Source organism: Brachypodium distachyon, chromosome 3, assembly GCF_000005505.3.
Source record: "Brachypodium distachyon strain Bd21 chromosome 3, Brachypodium_distachyon_v3.0, whole genome shotgun sequence".
Lineage (NCBI taxonomy): Eukaryota > Viridiplantae > Streptophyta > Magnoliopsida > Poales > Poaceae > Brachypodium > Brachypodium distachyon.
In genome coordinates, this window is record NC_016133.3 from 47152897 (window position 1) to 47175553 (window position 22657).

The window sequence follows — 22657 nt, forward strand, 5'->3', positions numbered from 1 at the left end:
CAAACAACTCAAATCGCCACCAAAATACTGCACGGATCGAGTCACCTCGCCGGAATTTTACAACTCGCGGGAAAAATTGCAAGCAACCGCGGCTGACCCTCGATCTGTAGCCGAACAAAACGCCGCCGCCGAGGAAAACGCCGCCGGTGCCGCACAAATCGATGCAGCCACCCACACCGCCGCCGTGGAGAGCGCAAACAGAAAGGGATTTTACGAGATGTAGCCCAACCTTCCTGCTGCCAAACCAACTCGCCGCCAGGAACCGCTTGACCTCTGATACCAAGTGTAAGGCCCGTTGCCGCCGGCAATCACCGAGACGTGAGCAGGTAAGCCGCTTGTGGGATGCGGTCGATCGATAGAGAAAGAGAGACGAGAGACACAGGTTCAGTATTCAGTATTCAAAACATGTCTAATACAACTCAACGCCCTGCTTATATTGGCCCACTCCAACACACCAAGTCACACACGCCAACTCCCAGATCAACACAATGTTACGCCATGCCAGGCTGTTCACCCATGCAGATTATTGGAGAGCACCGTGTCAGGAATGCCGGTCGTGACAGGGTTTTGATCCGCGCTCGTTGATGGCGAGGTCTAGTTGGCCTTCCGGTGAGTTTTGCCTCTTATGTTCCTCTACAAATGGATGTACTCGTTCGATTACTCGCGAATTGTTGCGGCTGTTTTTTCTCCCCATTTTGTAATGGCAGATGTGGCGCTGCGAAGACGGCAGAGGCGAGCGGGAGGGCGGTGAGGTCTGCTCGCGGCAGTCTGGTTAGTCACTCGTCGGCGATGCGAAGGAAGTAGTTACCTCCCGTGGTTTTGCGTTTCATTTTAGTGGCGACGTTGCGCATAGACGGCTGAGACTGGCCTGGTCTGAATCGGGGCGATTTTTGGATGTCATTCTCCGGGCCGTGTTTCATACTTCAATTTCAGCTGGTGGATTGTTTGATTCACGGGTTGATTTGATGGTTTGTGTTTCTGTCTGTGATGTAGTGATTCAGAGAAGGCTGAACCCTTTCTGACTGCCAGCTAATTGTAGTAGGGATATAGATTCAGACTATATTTTAGCTGCTGAAAGTAATTAATTTTGGCCAGTTCATATATTATCGATTGATGTGTTGTGGTTTATTTCCTGGCTGTGCTTTGGTTTTACCCATTGAATGTAATTACCTTTTGTAATTTTGGAACCATATAGTAAATTTTCATTTCACGGCCATTTTATGATTCTAGTGGTTTGTCTAGTATGTGTCAATTCGTTGTGTAATTGGTAAATGTACGTGTCAATATGTAGCTTATAAATCAATTTTGTAATATATAAAGCTATGTCTATTTAAATCGCACGCACTATCATATAAAATTGCATTTTCAAACTGCAATTGCATCTATTATGTTCATATATATGTTCTCTTTGTTTTGTTAATTATGGAATCAATTTTCTAAAATAATTGGAGTGATTCCTCTACTGCAATCCTAGCTTTACATGCAATTTTCCTATTTTAGTGCTTGATATTTTCATTAGCTCGTATGTTATCTAAAAATGGAGTGCTTCTTTTTAAATAATTTTTTCTTTAGCACCATTGCAATTCTACCCCTTTTTAGCCATTTTTGTAAAATGATCAGTCTATATCATGTGCCATGCCATGCCATGCCCTCTTTTTACCTATATAATTTCGTATATGTTGAGTCTATAAGTTGTTTATCTAGATGCTCGCATCAATCAAGATAAGCTCAATGTTTTCCCCTTCTTTCTGTTTTACAGGAATCTATTTAAATTGCACCCACTTTCAAATCAAATTGCACTTCTTCTCTTGTTGCAACATCAGCTATTTCGAACCACAAATGCATATATTAGATTCCTATATATGTTCTCTTTGTTTTCTTAGTTATGTAATCTATTCAATTGCAATACTTGCCAAAAATAATTGCAATGCTTCCTCTACTGCAATCCTAGCTTTATACGCAATTTTTGCTATTTAAGTGCTTGATATTTATTAGTTGGTGGTGATGGTACGGTGGTCGCGGTACGTCACTTCACCGAAATTACAAATCTGCCACCGCCGTCCCCACGCGCTTTTTAATCCCGGCTCCCGCGGTCCTTAAACGCAGAAAAAACACGTGCCGCCCAAAAAAGAAAAAGAAAAAGAAAACAGAGCCCTCGCTCCTCCTCTCCTACGAATCTCACCCCCACCCCTGCCCAATCCGGATCTCGCCAGCACCCGCCGCTGCTCTTGGTCGCCTCCACTAGCTCATGCGCGTCGGCGGCGCTCGTGTGCGGAAGGCGGCTGTGGACCCACGTCTCCGTCACGCCCCCCCGACCGCCGCCTCCACCGGCTCGTGCGCGCCGGTGGCTCCCCGCGACTCTTGGACGGTTATGGGATGAGCCTGAGGACGGGATGTTGGTGGCCTCGCGCAAGGCAGCATGGACTGCGTCGGCGCGAGCCATCAGTGGCCCTCCCGACGGGCAGGGGCGCGCAGCGACCAGTGGCCGGACGCGAAGTGTTGGCGGCGCACGGGCGGACAAGGCTGCGAGAGGGCGTAGGCGTGCGGCGCACAGGTGTACCGGGCGGCAAGTGGGAGCAGGCGGCGAGGGGAGCAGACGGGCAGCGAGAATCTATGGGCGGAGGCGGTGCGCACAAACGGGCGGCCGCACATGGAGGCGCGATGTTCGGCGGCGGGATGAATCGGGACGGGGAGAGGAGAAGTTTGCACTCAGGGTGCATGGAGAGCATAGTCAGAGGGAGAGCGAGAGAAATTAGGAGGACTTTGAGAAATAAAGTACGGAGTAGGAGTAATAGGTGAGCAGGGCAAGGATCCATTAAGCAAAAATTTATATTGTCGCTTGCTTTATGTGATGGCCGCTGCTGCTTGCTATCTTGATCGATATACCGATGCTTGTTGTTTAAATCATCACCACACAGGAGGTTGAGCGGCTTGGACGGATGGAAGTGATAAACGTTATCATTGCTACATGTTCTTCATCATTTATGATTATATTGAGAATCATTTCATGAATTCAGCAAAACAGTTGAAAAAACGCTCACACATGACTTTTCAAGTGTGGTGTATGTGAGAACAATGATAACTTGGAGGTAGAGAGCAAAAGACTTGAGCATGTGTCACTTTCTCTTTACACGGGATATAAAAATAAGACATGTGCAAAAGAGAACGGGACCAGAGTATAGCATACAAAAATAAACATATCATAATCGTTTTATACATATGTGCTCATGAAACACCTCGACATTTAATTTGATGTTTTGATACAATTTTTCGTTGTTCCGTAGAAACGCACGGGTCTTTTGCTAGTTTTTGTAATCTCAGAGCCCCACAAAATTCATTTGCAGTGGAGTTTTGCATACCAGTTTGAAACGACAGCCCCCGGGTAGGGTTCGATCTCTGTGCTTACAGTGCTAGTCCCTGGATCGACTCGCTAGCACACACAGTTTCAAGATGTAATATCAAGATACAAAGGTCAAAATCATATTGCATCGCATTGATCCAGAATTTAATAGTACCTTACATATTGCATAACCTCATGGGTTAGCTCAAAAGAAAAGAAAATCTTGCAGCAGAAGGCAGAAGATACAGGAGTCCCATAATAACTCCACAGTCGAAACATGTTGGAATGTAAACTCGCAACCCTAACAATTCGTACCTCACTCTTCACCTAGTTCACCTGCAACATTTAAACATTGCAGCCACTAGGGGGGTCAATACATTGAATGTATCGGCAAGTTCACTAAAAGGTTATAACAGATCCTATAAAGTATATGCAGTATTTTGCTAGGTGGAGTTCAGGCCTTTTTGCGTGGAAGCAGAACATAATTTACCCTATTACAATTGAATGTTACCATAATGTTAACTAATGGACACCAGATGGAAACACCGATGCTCCTATTAATCTATGGACATTGAGTAGACACATCAATGCTCCTAACCCAAGTTCAAACCATTCATTTTATTAGGAAATTAGAATGAGTGAGACCTTCCTTACAACTCCCAAATCTAGTCGCTCATAATTGTCCGTAACCGAGGACACGGCTAAGTACTTAGTTTGACACTCTCGAGAGGTTGTACACTTTACCCACAAGAAATCGACGTGTTAATCCCTTGCTGTCCTCAGGGTAGAGTAGCAAAGGCGTCGATTACAAGAATTTTCAGACCATAATCACCCAGACCACCTGAGTGACCTACGTTCCCACCTACACGGAAGCTACTAAATAGGAAAACTAGTCCAGTCTCTGGTTACCCCGGGTGGCATTCCCCATTTGCGGCGCAAGCGCTCCCCGAATCCACGGGGAGACGTCCATGGACGCTCCCCGAATCCACGGAGAGACGACTCAGAGGGACCCATAGAAATGGACCTGACGCCGCATAACATGTCAAAAGATCAAAGCAGCCCACCCAGGATGATTCATTAAAGTTGTTTTTGCTAGGTTTCCAAAATACTACACAATATCAGTTTCATGGTAATTGAGATTCCCTCCCACGTATACTAACATAGCATAATAATCAACTACTTACGATGGCAATTGGTGGAAAGGTAATGGCACAGGGGTAATCCATACTACTAGGAATTCATAGCTAGCATAGATACGAATAAATATCCTTATCAATGCAAACTACACAACACTAGTGCATAAGTAGTTAAAATAAGGAATGTAATGGGAATTTATGATCAAAATGAAACTTGCCTTCTTCACCGGAGTACTGGTTACAATCATCACACGAACAAAGATCGAACTCCGGAAAAACTAAACAAAGCAAACATACACACATATAAAAACACAATCCAATACAAGGAAAATTATGCCATGATACAATGCAACATGTGACATGAGTTGGTAGGTCTTTATTTAACAAAAGGGATTTCAGTTTTACATAACTCACAGGTTTTAATCTCTGATCCAAAAGGATTTAATAATAAAAGTCTATTGCACTGGTTTAAAAGTAAGGTTCTAAAATAAGGGTTTTAAAAGCAGAGAACAAGGTTTTATAAGAAACCAACATTAAAATAATTCAAAATTTTATTCCTCTGGTCCTAATGGACAGAGGACACAAAATCTAATTTTTGAGAGTTGGTTTCAAGTAAAAAGAATTTTAAAAACAATAGATATGAATTAAATAGCATTAGAAGCCTTTCTGTAAATTAATCCAGTTTAAGTTCTTCAAATGTGAATTTAAATAGTGCCAAAAGATTCTACATGTCATGAGGATTCCAGAAAGGTATGGTTTGTCAAATTTGGCCAAACAGTTTAAAAGATATGAGCATTTGAAGTTCTAGAGATTTTTTGCAAAGTTACAAATTAGTTCAGCCGAGGAATTAAGTTTAATCCTAAACAAAGGACACGTGGCATGCTGTGATTGGTCAGTACCGGTTCAGGAATAAAATTAGAAGATAGCCGTTGGATCTAACTTAAGGGAGAACGGACGGCTCAGATTAAAAGGTACCCTTTCGATTAATCGGTCTAACCTAGACCGTTGATGAAAATCGGACGGACGGGAGGCGCCCTACCTCAACTCCGGCGACGGCTTAGGTTTCCGGTGAAGGCGTGTCGCCGGTGGTGGCTCTGCGGGTGGCGATGCGGGCGGCTCCAGTGGTCTTAGGCTCTGGGAAAAGGGTCGAGGGGATGCGGCGCGATGTGGCGAAGTCGATGGTGGCCAAGGTTCTCCTTGGGGGCAACGGAGACGACGCCTAAATCCTCCGGCGATCGTCAGCGGGGGAGCTCTCCTCGGGTCGTCGACGTAGGCGAAGCTACAGTGCACAAAACGGAGGATGGGGCGCGTCAAAATGTGAGCAACGACGAGGGGAAGAAAGAGCGTCTAGGATTCGAGTCGATGACTCACCGTGTCACCGGCGGCGTCCAAAAGACGGCAGCGGCCGTGGGCTCCTCCGGCGAGGAATTCCGGCAGCCTGGGGGCGCAATACGGAGGACAACTAGAGGGGAAAGAGAGAGGAGGGTGCGGGCTTTATACAGAAGCGGAAGGAAACTCGCGGGGAGCACGGGATTGAGGGCAGCGGCGGTGATGGCGCTCCGATTCGGCGCGCGGAGATGCCGGGCGACTTTCCTTCCGGGGAAGACGCACTGACTGGTGGGGCCCACCTGTCAGCGGCTGCGGCTCGGCCCAGTTGGGTCGGTCCGGTTCCCTTTTTTTTTGTTCTTTTCTTTTTCCTTTTTTCCTTTTTCTGTTTTCTTTTATAACTTTTGATTTTGAACTCCAAATCAAACCAAATAAATTCTAGAAAATTTGTAAAATCAAATTCTCAAATGCTTTAGCTTCTGGGACTTGATTTACTTCAAAATAAAATATATAAAAATAATTTTTCTTGTATAATTGCCTTTAGGGCTTTATAACAATTAAAATAAAATAGTTTTTCAACTCCAATTTAAATGCCAAAAATTATGGGGGTAGCTCATTTATGAAATAAACCACTTTCATGATCAAAACCCTATTGGGTTTAAAATCCAGTTTGCAAAAGGAAGATGAAAACCAGATTTAAAGTAAGGAAGGCTTTGAAAAGGGATTCAAAAATTCAAAACAAAGTTTTGAAGATGGCCAAAATGCATAGGTGGCATGATGCTTATGAATGCAAATGCATGATGAAAAGTTTGTAAATTTGGGATGTTACACAGTTGTTCTGTTATCCTTTTGTTTTTTGGTACTGTAGCTGTATAATTGCAATTTTTGCAGTAACTTTACTTGATCTTGCGTTGAATCTATATGGTTTTTGCACCCTGCAGCTGTACAAACTGCAACTCTCTTTTACAATTGCTAGTTGTAGGGAATTTAATTGAAATTGCATGCAATTTTTATGATTTTTGCACCCTGTAGCTGTGCAAATGCAGATCCTCTTACAAATGCAATTTGCATTAAAATTAGTTGCTATTGCATCCAATTTAAATGGTTTATGCATCCTGTAACTGTACAAATTGCATCTCTTTTTTACAATTGTACTTTGAAGGGATTTTAGTTGAAATTGCATCTAACGTATATGCTTTCTTTCCACCTTGTACTTGTGTAAATTGCATTGCTTCTACTTTAGCAACTAAAACTGTGCCAAAGTGCAATTGCAAATTAGATAGCTTAACAGTTATTTTTTTGTGCTTGTGTTTGTTAGTAGGTTCAAGTAAAAGCTGAATGTTATGAAGTTTATGGGTTCTGAGATTCAAATTTTATTTTTCAGAATCTGAATCTTATGAAAAACATATATGAAACTTTAGTCTAGTTCTTTTGATGTAGGAAAAAATTCATAAGTGCAACAGAGCAAAAGCAGAGAAAAAAATAAAAGTTGAAAAAGGCCATAAAAGCCCAGTACAATACCGGTACAGAAATCCAGCAATCCAGCCTGGTTAGAGTAAACCAAGATTCAAACCTAGCCCGATTCATAAAGAGCCCATAAGAGGATAGAAATTGCTGAAAGCAACTAGACATTTTTTGGACTGTTGGATTCTCTATCAACTACTATAGGGAAAGTGTCTGGAATTTAGAAAAATTCCAGTCACCTGGGCAACAGACGGTATTACCGAACTGGCATACTTCCATGTGCTCACAAGAACATATCTGTCATTGATCACCTCACCACTTAATCAAAGGGCTACATACCATAAATCCACACATTGTATTTCTCGCAATCGCCAGCAACAGCCCACAAGCGCCAAGCTCGGTATGCCAAATGCTTTTTCTCGAGAAGCACACAATTGGTTGACTGGATAGACATTTTTCTAACACCATTTGATGAAAAGCTTCAGTGTTTTCTATTAACACGCTTCATGTATAACCTTTGCGTGTGCTATATCAAACTTTTTATGAGTTGTGACATTAGGCCAAATGAAAATGAGAAAGGCTTTTGCCGTTACCCTGCCAAATACGCCAGGTGTTTTGGAAGGATATATAGAAGGTGAATAGCTGGATGCCATGCATGCCCGCGTGCTTGAAATGCTGCTCTCTTCTTTATACATAAAGATTGAACTGAATTTGTAGTCTTGCAGTTTCAGTTTATTGCTGACATTACTGTGCCGAAGAAGTATTTGATTTCATCACTGCATGCTGAAGAATGGAGTTTACTGTGAAGCAATCAAATAATATAACAGGGTATGCATTTAACCGTTGTAAATCAATATAATCGTTTTGACTAGACTGGCTATTGAAACTTCAGAGATTGCTGAAATAAAAAAAATGTATCAGTTGGCATGCATGGTGATTAATAGGTACTTCCTCTATTCCAAAATACACCTCATATACATTTGTGCACTTGGACCAAGATAGCTCTCGTTTCTAGTGCCTGACCATAATAAATGGATGTGAGTAGTTATTGGCCGGGTGCGGGTACCAAGAGAAAAATAAGGTGTATTGTGGAACAAATGAGAAAAATCTATACACATTGTATTGTGGAATGGAGGGAGTACTCATTATGAAGACCATTGTGTTAGTAAAATGCTACTAAGTATAAAAGGGATTATATGGAGTAGTAGTAAATTGTGCATATGTATAGGTGATATATATCTGTTGGCTTGGCATTTAGAATGGGTCATTATGTGGAAAATACTCCGGCTATTATATTTTGTCTTTAGTTACTGAAATAAATGAGCTAAGGTGTAAATTCAGTGGACCTGCCAAATATTAGCATGAGCCAGCTGCTCCGAGCCTCGTTTTTTAAAGCGAGAGAACAGAGCCGCTATTCCACAAACCAAACATTGCACTTCAAGTCTTCTCCGCTGAACCAAACTTCCATAGAAACCAAACATTGCACTTCAAGAAAACACCAACACCGACGGCAAGAACAATGAGGCCCTAGCGGCGGGGAACAACTCCAAATTCATGAGTTCCGGCAGTGGCAGCGGGTCCAAGGGCAGCGATCTGACCGGCGCGGGTATTGTTGACAAGGGGAAGGGCATCGTCAAGGAAGAAGAACAAGAAGAGGGTGGTGGATCTAAGGGTAAGATGATGAGCATAGTGCAGCGCGCAGATGCCACAGCAGGAGGCAGCTGCCGCAGAGCGCTGCACGCCGCTACAGAGCACGAGAGGCGGAGGCAGATGAGCGAGTTGTTCAACAACCTGCAAGGCCTCCTCCCCAGCCTCCCCGACGAGGTATATTCTCTTATTTGGGTTTATTCTTCTGGGGATGCAGTCACATCAAGGTGTTGGTCTTTCACTTCAATTCTTACCGGCGTTTAATTTTGTATTTGTTTTAGACGGACAAGTTGATGATCATGATGGAGGTGATACAGTACATCAAGACCCTGGAGGGGACGCTGAGCGAGCTGGAGAAGCGCAAGCAGGATCGCATGCAAGGCATCTCCTCGTCCTCGTCGGCAGCACGTGCTACCGTGATGGCACATCAGCAGCCGGTTGGTGGGATCTTTCAAGCGTGGGCAGCAGCTGTGGCACCTGTGGGCGCAGCAGTGCCTGCGGTGCCAATGGAGCTCCAAAAGTGGTTGGGGCAGAACGTCGTGTTGAGCTTGTCGGGAGACGACGCGTACATCAACGTGTGCTCGGCACGACGCGCGGGCTTGCTGACAATGGTGGTGGCCATACTCGAGAAGTACAGCATCGAGGTGGTCACGTCAGAGATCGCCTCCGACAGCTCTAGGAACAGGTTCACCTTTCTCACCCGCCGTGTAAGTAAACCCTTGTCCTCTTCGTACTGGCTTTCTAGGGGTTAGGCTTGTAGAGGTGCTTTTAATAGTTTTCAGTTGCCTCAAGATATTTTATAATCATCATTCTCCTAAAATTGCAGATAAATAAAACTAAAATTATAGGCTTTGAAAATGTGTAACTTCAGCAAAATACTAGTAGTTCTACTTTTATTTGCAACTGAATGAACACGTGGTTTTAAAACATCAGGTCGTGAAAACCATTGAATTTGGGCATCTTGGGGCTTACTTGCCCTTCTTAAAAATAGAATCCACAAAGCACCTGCCTCAACATTAGGGAGAAAAGGCAATCAAATGTTGTCTTCATATAACTATACCATATCTCCATATCCATCTTATGTGATAAGGTATGTTGCGTAGCGCTGAACCTTCCTTTAAACAATTATCGAAATTGCCGAATGAGTGGAAGAGTAAAAATCGCACATTTTACAGGGGAAATGTTATGTTTCTTACATATATTTCATATATGCCACCTTTTGGGAACATGGTCTCCTATTTGTCGACCTAACGATTCAATGACGTTAACCTCTTCTCATTTCGTACTAGCGTAAATCATGTGAAGACGTAGAAACTTCAAACTCATGCCATAGGCCGGGGCTTTCCCCCTTTTTGAAAAAAAAAATCCACCTCTAACTGTTGTACTAGCATAAATCCTGTTAAGATACAGAAAATGAATATCATTGATCACATTAAAATATGGAAAGTAGAATTAGCTGGCCCTTAACTGTACCCATGTACCCCTGATAGTCTTCTTCATCCAAGCCGTCCTCCGACTTAACAAGTTCCCACTCCAGCGTAGTCGCACACGTCCCGACTCCACCACCGGCGCAAAGACCCCCCTATTCCCCATCTCATTCCTCCTTCTCCTCTTAATTCACTTCTGTTTCGGCATTGCTATAGATCTCGTGTTATAGATTTCACGTTGTTGCAATCCACCACAGGTCTAGGAGCCCATATCTCCTGTCAACGATTGTCGGAGCCCAAAACTCCGACACCGGGGATGTCGGACACCCCCTTTTTGGTTCGGTGGAGGGCGAAGGGGATCGCTCCGGCGATCGCCGGCATGGCTAAAGACACAAAGTGTCGACACGAGGCTTTACCCAGGTTCGGGGCACCCGGAGGTGTAATACCCTAACTCCTGCTTACAGCTGTATTCGTTAGTTTGAGTGTTTACAGGTTGCTGGGGGTTCCCGGGCTTAGGAAACACAACTCTAATCAAATTGGATGATTTAACAGCCCCCCCCCCCCCCCCCAGAATGTGTCCAATCGGAATAGTAGCCTAGAAACCGAAATCTTCCTCAATTCAAGTCTTTCTCATATCATCCTTGGATATTCATACATGGTGAATTCTATAGAGGTAATTCTTCTTGGCCACCTCATCTCACAGTTATATCATGTCGTTCAATCTGGCCTCATCGTGCCATGAGCACCAACAGTCATAAACACTCATTGCCATTGCTGTTGTAGCAAAATATGCCTTTTCCCTGCATCCAACACCAGTGATCAACTCATTACCCCCTCTGAACTCAGCCAAATCCTACCATAGTATCAAAGGTGGACTTTCTTGTTTTTTTTAGCTGGCATGCATCGCGTACTGTGTGGCTAAAAGTTGCCTAACCCACTATTAGCATCAACAAAACAAGGGTCAAAAACTAAATTGGGGATTAAGTAAAAGTATTGAAACATCACAGAGTTAAGTAAGCTAGGTCATAGTGGGTGGGGGTGGATGGTAATTTAGGGGGTTCACATTTTGAAAGCTATGTTTCACATATGGAAAATAAATCATAGCCTTATATGAAGACTAGTGATGACTCTCACAATTTATGCTATTATGTGTTAATCACAAAATCCAATGTGGTTGCTAAATCTGCAAATTAGCTTTGGATCAACACAAGGTTTTGAACTATTTAAACTCCCAAACTTATAATGGTAATTTGTAAGACTGCATGCAGGTGCTGATTATATAGTTTTGCACCATAACTTTGGAAACTCCATGACTTTATATGTTAACTTAAGTGTATACATAATTTGTGTTTTCTTAATTTCTTGAATTATACATGGCGTAAGCTCAACACGCCATCCGTTGTTTACCTCCGGTTTACGAAAATGTCCAGAGTTTAATTTGGGTCCAGGATAATCATATCAACAGGGTTACAGGGAACAGTTTGAACCTAAGGAAAACAGTAGGGCAAGTCCCCATTTCAGATCTTTTATTATACAAGATTATTATTTACAAGATATGTACATCCAGAAGAAAAAGAGAGTAACATAGTTGTGGAGTTATTGAAGCTTATGTACAGTAGGGAATAGTTTCGAACTATTTGGGTGGAAGCTAAATGGATTACAGACCGATTCGTTTGTGAGTGTTAGTTTTTCTTCAGGTTTGCTATGACGATTTTATACTCTTTTTGTTTGGAAGAGACCAGATAGATGAATTGTTGACAAAACCAAACCTCATTTCATAGTTTGATAACTTCTACAAGATTTTATACATGAGCAGCCCTTGAATTTAGTTATTTTCTGTGAACAGGTTAATGCAGCCAACAGCCTGTTGGGGATAATGTGTCGTCTGAGGACATCTATAAGCAGGCAGTTTCAAAGATAACGACTCTGCTCTCCGGAGAGAATTAAGATGGAAGCTCTTCATTCCCTCAAGATGGAACCTCTTCCTTGTTCTCTTGAAGTTGAGGATATCTTGTCATTTACATTTGAGCATTTAGCTTCTTGTGTCGTGTCAGAATTGAACTATGGATCATCGTGTGCAATAATGTGTCCTGTACACCGTTGTTTCGTACATTGCAATAATGCGGGATGAGCTGTTCCACCTATGCTTTGACGCCCTCAATGACCCGCTCCGCCGCTCGACCACCTCAGGCTCTTCCCGCACTAGGCACTACCACCGACAAAGCAGGAGACTGCCGCCACCGACGAGTTGTCACCTTGACGCCATGTTCGAAATCCGGAAGAGCGCATGGTGAACTGCTGATCGCTTTGTCTGTCGCTGAGTCTTTCATGGACTCAAATCTTCCACGGGCAGCCTTCTTGCCGAGGCAGAGTACAAGGTACTGTATATACTACTCCAGGCGTACTCAAATCTTCCACGGGTACTCAAATCTTCCAAGTGTATGATAGCAGCCTTCTTACTGAGGGAGAGCACGAAGTACCACTACCAGCTACTAGTCCAGGCGTTTGTAACTGCAATAATTGTTTGAAAATAAAAGAATCTCTTCGTGTGTAGTATCAGTGCGGACTATCGCTTTATGTGACTTTTAATAAAAAAAGGTTTTGTTATTTCTAATGTGACCGAGTCGATGCTAACAACTGTCTAGTCTAATCACTGAGATTAAAGACCGATGTAAGCTTAGAAAATTTGCATGAGCTGGTTATGGTTGTTGACTCTATTTTTAAGTCAACTGATAAATAGACATTCTCTTAAAAAAAGTTTATGCATAAACAGAGGAAAAACTGCATCTTGGTTCACAATTTAGTCCAACACAATAGAATCGTACATTTTGGTCGCTCTACTTGGGCATTACTATTGTTTTAGGCAAATTGTCGGTAGACAGTCATGTCATATAAATATGCGTCGCGTGTTGCCACTACTACAAAACACAACACCCGTGACTAAAGACCCCTCATTGATGAGGTTCATTGAGGGGTCATCAGTGGCGGGTCTTTTCTGCCCAACACCCGTCACTGAAGACCCCTCATCAGTGGCGGGCATGGTACGCCCGTCACTGTTGACTACCTCTCATCAGTGGCCGGCACGGAAAGCCCGCCACTAATGGCCAAATATGAAAAATTGCAAAAATCATAAAAATACACATCAGTGGCGGGATTTACATCTAGACCTGCCACTGATGAAGATTGAAAAAATCATAACTAATTCATAAAAAAAATCAGAAAAATGTATAAAAATGGGCATTACTACCTCCGTCCAGGAATAGTAGGCCTATTAGGTTTACTTTGTCTAACCCTTTGACCAGAAAATACTAAATTAATATATAATTATATGACATAAAATTGTAATCATTATATGAGTATTCAAAAATACTTTTTATGGTTATTGATTTTAATCAAATTAGTCATATGTTAGCGGAATAATTTGTGGACAAACACTTGATCAAAAGAATGCTAATATGCCTACTATTTCTGGACGGAGGTAGTAGTAGTATACATACTCTTAGTTGGACCGACATCATAGGTCCCACCAGCCTAGATGGATACACCTCAAGTTCCAAAAAAGCCAATGATGCAAAATCAATGCTCTCTTCGTTACGTAAAGATTAGCACGGTTTTGAACTAACTCTAGTTCAAAGTCGTGCTGATTTTTATGGAACCGAAGGAGTACTTCTCTAGTTGGCGAGCTAGTGCTGCGAGGGAAGCAGACGAGCAGCAGCGAACATAACCAGCAACCAGGCAGCCAGCACAGATCCTACGGAGGGGCCGAGCGGTGAAGGCAGCGGCAGCTGAATCGGGGTCGGGGGCGCGCTGCACGTCTAGGACAAACCAGCCGCAGAAAATTGACTAGGCTGTCCCAAACTGCCTGTGTTTGTCACGCAGGCCGAGCGCCTGAATCTCAAAGGAGCTGGAAAGGAAGCTCGGCTCGGGCGTTTTCAATGCTGGGCCAATCCGAACTGCCCGCTGCTACAGAACAGGCCACCAGTGGCGGCTCCAAAACAGGCTTAGTGTCCTCTCTCTACGACACGCCACTGACCTGACGTCACTGGTGGTGTCCTCTCCAGTGACGTCTGGGGAACCAACAATTGTAGTAGCACCGGTGGCGGCCCTATAGTTACTGCAACGGCTACTGCAGAGTTTTCTATGGCGACCTATATTTAGAGCACCACGTGATTAAATTTGACGCCGCGAACGATGCTCTCACACCATCCGAATTCACAATAATTTGAACTTCGCCTCCAGTGACGGGTTCGTGACCCACCACTGGAGAGGTACACCAAAAATTTTTTTAAAGTTCGATTTTAGATTTGGTCGCCGGCAGTGCTCTCGCCAGTCCGACGGGTTTCTAAAACACCAGTGATAGCTCGTAGAATTATTAAAAAAAACTGTAAATTTGATTTGCCGCCTGGCACTGCTCTCCTGCCGGCCGAATTCAAACAAATTTTGGGAATGTACGCAGCTCTCCCGCCGGCCGAATTCGAACAAAAAAATAAATTTGGATAATGTCCGGCGCGGGCGCTCCTCTCCTGCCGGCCGAATTCAAAACAAATTATAAAAAATTGGATAATGTCTGGCGCGGGCGCTGCTACATATCCCGCCAGCCGAATTCAAAAAGAGGAACCTTGTGCGAAATTGAAATTACATATGAATGAAGAAAATGGCCGCCGGCGCTGCTGCTCTGCCTCCATGCTCCCCGCCAGCCGAGCTGAGTTCGCCTCTCTGCGCCGGGGCAAGGCTTCGACTGCACGCGTCCGACTCCGTGCAGACCCGCTGCCTGCCGCCGTGCTCCGCTCAGATGCATCTTCCCCCCTGCAAAAAAAAACCTTAACCCAGCCAGAGTCGTCTGTCAAGCACGGCGCCAAAAAAGACCAGTCCGAGCTTGACAAACGACTCTGGATGGGCAAAGGCTTCGACGGCGAGGATTCGATAGCGACTCCTCCGGCGGACAGCGTGCGCGCCAGAATGCTTCGATGGTACCCGCCGCCGTCAATGGCCGAAAAAATTGGCCTGGTTGTAGGCAGAGCATTTAGGTTCAAGACCAACGAATGGCCCGTCCACGACCCGCCAACTTTTCCGGATGGTACTCGGCAGCTTGGGGTTGGACATGCTCTAGTATACTAGAGGAAGAGGAGCAGGTAATGGAGAGTGCGCCTGCGAGTCCGAGGTTCGGTCGTTTATATAGACTCGGCAGATCACCAGTGGCGGTCACAGCATTCAACACGCCACTGGTGTATGCGTCCTAAAAGCACTTGGAAACTCAGGTGTGTGGCATGTCTGAGTGGTGGTTGCTGCACAAAACCACGCCACTGTTGTACCCAAACGTGACCCAACTTTTAATTTGCCATATATTCTACGTATACTTTAAAAATAAAAGGACCGTCCTTTTGGAAGTATTATTGCATTTAGGTATTACACTCAGGTTTTCATTTCCAAATTCTGATATTTCATATGTGAAACAAAAACGGCTTTCCACAGAATTCTATAGGGATCTATGAGATCAAGTATGGAATTATGTTTACTCACTTTAAATTGAGTATCCGTTTCCCTCCTTTTCCCGCTAGGATCGGAAATCCTGTATTTTCCATATCCATACGATCGAGTCCTTAGGTTTCCGAAATAGTGTAATGGAAAAAGAAGTGCTTCGAATCATTGCGATTTGACTCGGGCCTGTTCTGAAAACTGATGCACTTAAAATGGACAATCTGTAGTTATTTAATTTCCATGAATTAAAATTTGATCACAAATTCGTTATATTTGGCATGGCAATTAATCCTACAATGATACAACATCATATAAAAAAACCTGGAACGAAATTCATATGATTCATAAAAAAATCTTCACCGTTAGACAATTTGTGCTGAATGTTCTTAAAGCTTCGACGAGAACATCCTTATGAATAGACAATTTATATATCTGTTTACTATTTTGATTTTGTTTGTATGTACAAGACTTCCACAGAATAAAGAAGTTTCCATGCCAAATATTGGAAATTTCGAATCAAATTCGAATTACTACAAATTTATATACTACAGAATGTCGTCGATGTCACATAATTTCCTAAAAACAACATGTTAATTTTGGAGCGGAATTTTTATCTTAACTAAGAAATGTAAACATGAACATGAAAGTGCTTGTGTTTTTGTGCTTAGGTTATATAGGTAACCTAGAGGATAATAATAAGTAATCAGCTTTGTATCACCAGCGGGGGTCTCGTGAATATACACGCCACTGGTGTCACCTTCCTAAAAGCACTTGAAAACTCTGGTGCATGGTATGTTCTAGTGGCCGCTGATGCACAAAACAACGCCATTGTTGTATCCAAATGTGACCCAACTTTGTTTTTTGATCAAAAACAGTAGGAGCTAATATCGTACAATTACATAATTACAGACAGGGACATGCCCCTGTTTAATCTAAGAAAGGCCTATCAAAATATCAAAATGGTGTGAAAGGGTTTTAAGTACCCTAAAACCAAGAAGAGAAAGATCTGCTCTAAATTTAGCAAGGCAGAGTTGAAAAGTAGCTCTCTCCCCTTCGAAGATCAGCTTATTTCGAATTTTCCAAATATTCCAAGCTGCTATGGCAAACACTTAAAAAATAAGGGGTTATTAAATTGCCTTTTGATTCCAGGGAGAGCTTCTAGGCAAGAGGAGTTTCTAGGCCACTTTATTTTGATATGCTGCCAGCATCTTTTACTGAACGAGCACTGCAAGAATAGATGATCCAGGGTCTATTCGCAATCAGTGGAGCAGAGAACACAAGCAAGGCTGGAATCAATATTGTAATTTTTTCTTAGAGAGCATATTCCTGGTATTTAACCTGTCACTAATTAAGCAAGAGCCAGACGAAAACCTTGATTTTCATAGTGAGTTTAGATTTCCAAATCCATCTGAAGGGTAAAGGTGGATTAATTATTATAAAGCATGACTTATAAAACTTGCTTGATGAAAATGAAGAACCCCAGTTTGGTATCCATTCATCAGATCTCCATTGAGAGACATCAGCCTGAATGATGAGCTCATCCAACTCTTGCATCTCATTAAGAGCTTCAGGAGAAATAGGCGTATGAAAGCCAGCACTAATCGCCCCAGATTGCAATATTATTCAAGAGAGATGTCCTCATTTACGAGCATAAGAGAATAAACATGCAAATTTCTCAGAGACGCATACATCAGACCACATATCTTTCCAGAGCAGAATGATGTCACCAGCTCCAGGTTTGCAAGTAGATATCCCCCTAACAGAGGAACTAACTTCATAATATTCCTCCACCCGAAAGATCCCATAGGATTAGCAGCTTGAGGGATGCCATTTTGATATCCTTCTTGTTACAGAATTTAAAAAGGTATTTCAGCAAAAGATCTTGATTCTGGATTCTAAAATTTAGAGTAAAATACACCCGCGGTGCTAATATTATTGACGAGGTGTCACTAAACTGCATATTTAAGTCCTATTTTTTTGAAAAGTGTGTCATGACAGGTCCTAAGCTTGTCCAAGAATGTTTGACCATCCTATGTGGCGCGCTGACCGAGTACACGTCAGCTAAAGGGTCCGCTGGACAAGCTATAAAATTAGATTAAATGCACACTCGGTCCTAATATTATTGACAAGGTGCCAAATTAGTCCTAAAATTACTAAAACTGCATATTTAAGTCCTATTTTTTTATAAGTGGGTCACGACAGGTCCTAACCTCGTTCTCCATGACACCTATGACCAACCCCGCGGCCCCCCACGGTCTCTAAGCTACGTTGCCTTGACCATCTTTCTTCTCCGAAGCTAGAGCCAAGAGCCAGTCCTGCGTTGTATCGTCATAAACGTGAACGACAATTGCGTTGTTGCGTGCAGTCCCGAGCACACTACGTGCCGTCGCTGTAAACCGCCTCGGCCAACGGCCTCCCCGAGCCGTGACTCCTTGCTTACTGGCTTCGCCTCGTCGTTGTACACCTTCGACCATCCTCGTGTTGTGTAGCGTTCGACCGCCTAGCACCGCCCTCCATCGCTACACGAGCTCATTGCCAGCCCTCCGCCGGTTCGCCGCCAAGCACCCCAAAGAACTCAGTAGCTGCTCCTAAAACCCAGTAAGCCACCCCAATTCTTTATTCTCCCTAGCCGCAACTCCAGTGACCCGCCGGCAAGAACCGCGGCGATGGGTGAGACAACACACTATTTCATAACACCAATTATGCCAACAGACCCCTTAGCCGACGTGTATTCGATCACGTAGGACGGTCCAACGCTCCTAAACGAGCTTAGGACCTCTCGTAACCCACTAAACAAAAAATTAGTACCTAAATATGCAGTTTAGTAATTTTAGGACTAACTTTGCACCTCGTCAATAATATTAAGACCGTGGATGCATTTTTCCTCATGTCAGTTATGTCCAAAGGGCTCTTTGGCTGACGCGTACTCGGTCACCGAACCACGAAGGCTGATCAAACGCTTCTGGACGAGCGTAGGACCTATCGTGACACATTTAGCAAAAAATTGGAACCTAAATATGCAGTTTAGTAATTTTAAGACTAACTTGACACCTCGTCAATAATACAGGACCGAGGATGTATTTTTCACTCCTAAACCATCCTGTTCCTTGGGCCTACAAACTTTATCCCATGCCACCGAGGCATTATTAGGGCTCTCGCAGTGCTTGTATCTAATTTGTACACGTAGGATGAAAAACTGATGTGGCAGGGGTATTAAAGAGGAGAGAGAGGCTTATCGTATCTTCTTCACGATACGACTCCATCGGCCAGAACAAATGCTAATGATTGTCTTGGTGGATCCGGTGAGGCGTTTTCCTCGCAATCTCTCTGCCTCCACCAGACCACCACGACCTAGCAAACCACCGGCCGCCGCTACCTCCTGCGCTCGTCGGCTGCCATCTCCCCTCCTTTCACGGCCGTCCTCGTCCCTTGTCCATTCTTGCTCACCGGGACTTCGCCTGCGGGCTAGGCGTGCCGTCCGTGGCCGTGATGCAATCCGCTGTTGTTCCCATGCATGATCCCATCTTCTTCTCTATCTCTAATTCTCTCTCCCATGGTGGATTCATGGCAGTTTACTGTTAATTCGTGGTAGCAAGCTCAATTCGCTGCGGCCGAACCAAGCTCTCAGCCGATCCCCTTTTGTTTTTCTTCTCCCTTCTCTAGCACCGATCCTTCTCTGATGGGACATGGTTCATAGCTAGGAACTGCGCCTTTTGCGGGTAGGATAGTGTTAGTAAATTTTCTCAACATAGGCAAGCGATGAAGGATTGAATAGTTGATCATACTTGCACACGATGGATTAGTTATTTAGGCACAAATAGATCACAAGGTTAAGATGTCAGTACTGATCCTCAAACTAACTGCAAGACCCCGGAACCGAAATTATACACTTTAGCCCCAAATGCTAACATGTGCATAATTCAAGTCCCAAGTTCTTAAACTACGATGAACACTTCGTCACAAACACGCATTGCGATCATCGCAGGATTTTACAACATTAATATCATTACCAAAACTCTACAGAAAAGAGTTTACCAAGCTCATATATCATACAAGGAGCAGAATAACAGTTATTACAATTCAACGGACACATGTCCACAAATCACCATTACATCAACAGAAGCAAATTATGCCCGAGTAAGGACAAGTACAATATTGCCTAAGAGGCTGAAACTGAAAAGGAACCGCCACAAATCTCAGAACCCTTGCTCTGGATCCTGCTGGCTAGGCGTCGAAGTTGTTGTCGTCGAACTCCACGTAGTAACTGCTCACCTGTTCCTCCGGAAACTTTTGAGAAAACAACGTTGCAAAACAAATGAGTACAAAGTACTCGCAAGACTTACGCGGAGAACTAAACTAAGTATGCAACAAGTCTCAAGGATTAGGTATGGTGGGGTTATGCAGCAGCAAGGTCCATATCTGGAGAGACACTCTAATAACAACGTCTAAATGGAGGAAGAGGAGCGTCTACCAAGTGCAGGTGATCTCCTAATGACTAACACCAAACAAAACACCGCCTCTTATCACCCCCTCAACGCCTTGTGAGGAAATGATCCAAAGGCACTCACACGTTGGCAGTTTTAAGCATATCCATGAATAATGGCTAATTACTATTCAAGTCATGAGATTAGGTTGGTTTAAAGTTCTCTATGATCAAGTAATGACCTCCAGGTAATCCAAAACCGCGGACACGGCTTTTCGAAAGATTTATCTCTGCAGGGTGCATCAATTTACCCGTACACGTTCGTCCAACCCTTGATGCCACTAGATGGAACACACGCAACAGCATGTGCCGGCAGGATTGAGCGACACAACGTTTCCCAGCTCCACAACTAATCCAAGGGACCACCCAACTGAGTCTAACCCGAAACGAGAGCCCGGCCGAAGCGTCGCTCGGACTCAGGAGTTGCGTGGACAGCTGGTAGTGGTTCAGGGCCGCGCAGGATGACCACCCCAACTATGCCGCACTCCTATATGTATGCGAGGTCACCATCAAGTCTCCAACAAAACCCCCGTGGATGCAATGTGCCAAATGAAACGCCCGAACAATGTGGCCCCTGGAAGAGCGATGAATCAGGTACTAGGCCGAGGGGGAACCCATATATTCTCTCACGAGCGGTTAGCGCGATGTTTCTGGATCAGCGAAAACAAGAACTCAATCCTTAGGTCAGCCCAAATGGAACAAATCACCGATGCCTGAAGGCACGGCCTCCCATCGTTGCCTTTTACAATTTAAACAACATATCACAGTTTAAGATTGCATTTAACATAGAGTAGCATGTGGATGTAGCAATTGTGGAACCCCAAAGTACACTTGACCAGCAACCTAAGCAAGACATCTAATGACCAAGGTACGATAACATCAAACATGTGACATGGTAATAGGACAAGTAACAAGATACATTTGGCAAAAGTAGAGCTGACTAGTAAGCTATACAATCCTAAAGGCATCGTGACAAGACTGAGATCGTAACTTAATGCAAGATTAAGGGAGAGGCAAATAGGTTTAATCAACATGGTCAAGGAGAGCTGCTTGCCTGGCTCCTCGGTCGCTGGGCACCGAGAACGTGGGTCCAAGTAGGAATCGGGACCGGGTCCGTCGACGTAGGAACCAGAGGCTAACGAGGAAGAAGCAAATACACCACATAGAAGAAAAATATAAGCATACAAAATACACATGGTAATTGATATGCACAATCCAAGAATGATGCGTGACATAGTGATGATGCATGACATATTAAGGATTCCGAAGGTAAATCCGATATACAATTTACCAAGTTAAATGAAGTCCGAATACACTACACATAGCATCTATACAACTCCATATGCAAGGAAAAGAGTTTAATTGATTGACTACACACAACAATGTTATAGTTGTATTAGCATGCATGACAATGACATGAATAGGCGTAACACATGATTTAACAAGAATAACACAAAGAACCGACTAGGTTGGGGTTGCACACACCAAAGACAACAAGGTACCTGCAACTATCGATACATACACGAGCATCTCATACATCGCATGCAATTCATCATCGCAACCTACGAGTCTACGCCAAAGGACGGTGGCTTCACGGGACGGTCGCTCGTTATATCTTGGACACGTGCGGCGTCGCGACGTCGAGGAAGTAGTCGACGTAGACGAGGTAGTCATACACGTAGACGATGTAGTCGTCGTAGTCGAAGTAGACGATGTAGTCGTTCATTGCTCCGTGGTTCGTCGGCGCACAGCAAGGTCTTGGGAAGTGGCACGGCGAAGCACTCGCGGAGCAGCGGTAACACAACAGCAGGCAGCGGCAACACACAGCAACACAACAGGAGAGAGGCCAACAGCAGCACACGGCAAGGACAACGGCTGACAAGCATGGCCCGCATGTCAGGAATTAAGTAAATTTCTAGAAAAACAGAAAAGGAAAAGAAAAAGGGGAGAAGACCACGGACCTGCTGGACTTGGGCTTGCGGGCAGGCTTCGGGCCGAAGGGGGCTGGGCTGGGTTCATTTTTTTCAAAAAGGAGGGAGTACCCCGGTTTTTGCATCGATTGATGCACACAATTAATATTATTAACCGAAGTATCGTAACATCATCTAGAATTACATCTCAAAGTTGTTCAAAAGGACGGAAAAAAAAGGCTAAGGCATAAAAATCATCCATTATCCAGCCTACGCGCGGCGCGCCACCCAAACCGGCTTTAGAACTCCCATGCAACCATCTCCATACAGTTGCACCCTAATTCCAAGGAATCCTTGGCCCTCAACGGAAGCAGTGGGGACCAGTACGGAGCCAGTACGCCGTCCGATAGACCACCTGCAAAAAGTTGGAAGCTATTTTCTTCTTA

The 22657-nt window shown here is 44.0% G+C and overlaps 1 protein-coding gene and 1 non-coding gene across 2 annotated transcripts; one reads left to right on the plus strand and one right to left on the minus strand.

The window, feature by feature from the left end:
- The first annotated feature begins 8678 nt into the window (after window positions 1-8678).
- On the plus strand, window positions 8679-12424 carry LOC100822559 (transcription factor bHLH95). The gene is made up of 3 exons (XM_024462035.1): window positions 8679-9090; window positions 9195-9598; window positions 12187-12424. Exons 1-3 carry the CDS (start codon window positions 8821-8823, stop codon window positions 12215-12217), a joined length of 705 nt encoding a protein of 234 aa, XP_024317803.1. The 5' UTR covers window positions 8679-8820; the 3' UTR covers window positions 12218-12424.
- Window positions 12425-15160: 2736 nt separating this feature from the next.
- MIR7738 (microRNA MIR7738) lies at window positions 15161-15242 on the minus strand. Its single transcript, NR_127024.1, has one exon. It is a non-coding gene; the product is annotated as a microRNA MIR7738 (primary transcript).
- Window positions 15243-22657: the final 7415 nt, after the last annotated feature.

Bases quoted from the DNA above. Each gene is read 5' to 3' on its own strand.
- LOC100822559 (XM_024462035.1), top strand. From the start codon at position 8,821: ATGAGTTCCGGCAGTGGCAGCGGGTCCAAGGGCAGCGATCTGACCGGC. The intron at 9,091-9,194 runs GTATATTCTCTT...TATTTGTTTTAG, and splicing joins TCCCCAGCCTCCCCGACGAG to ACGGACAAGTTGATGATCAT. The intron at 9,599-12,186 runs GTTCACCTTTCT...TTCTGTGAACAG, and splicing joins TCCGACAGCTCTAGGAACAG to GTTAATGCAGCCAACAGCCT.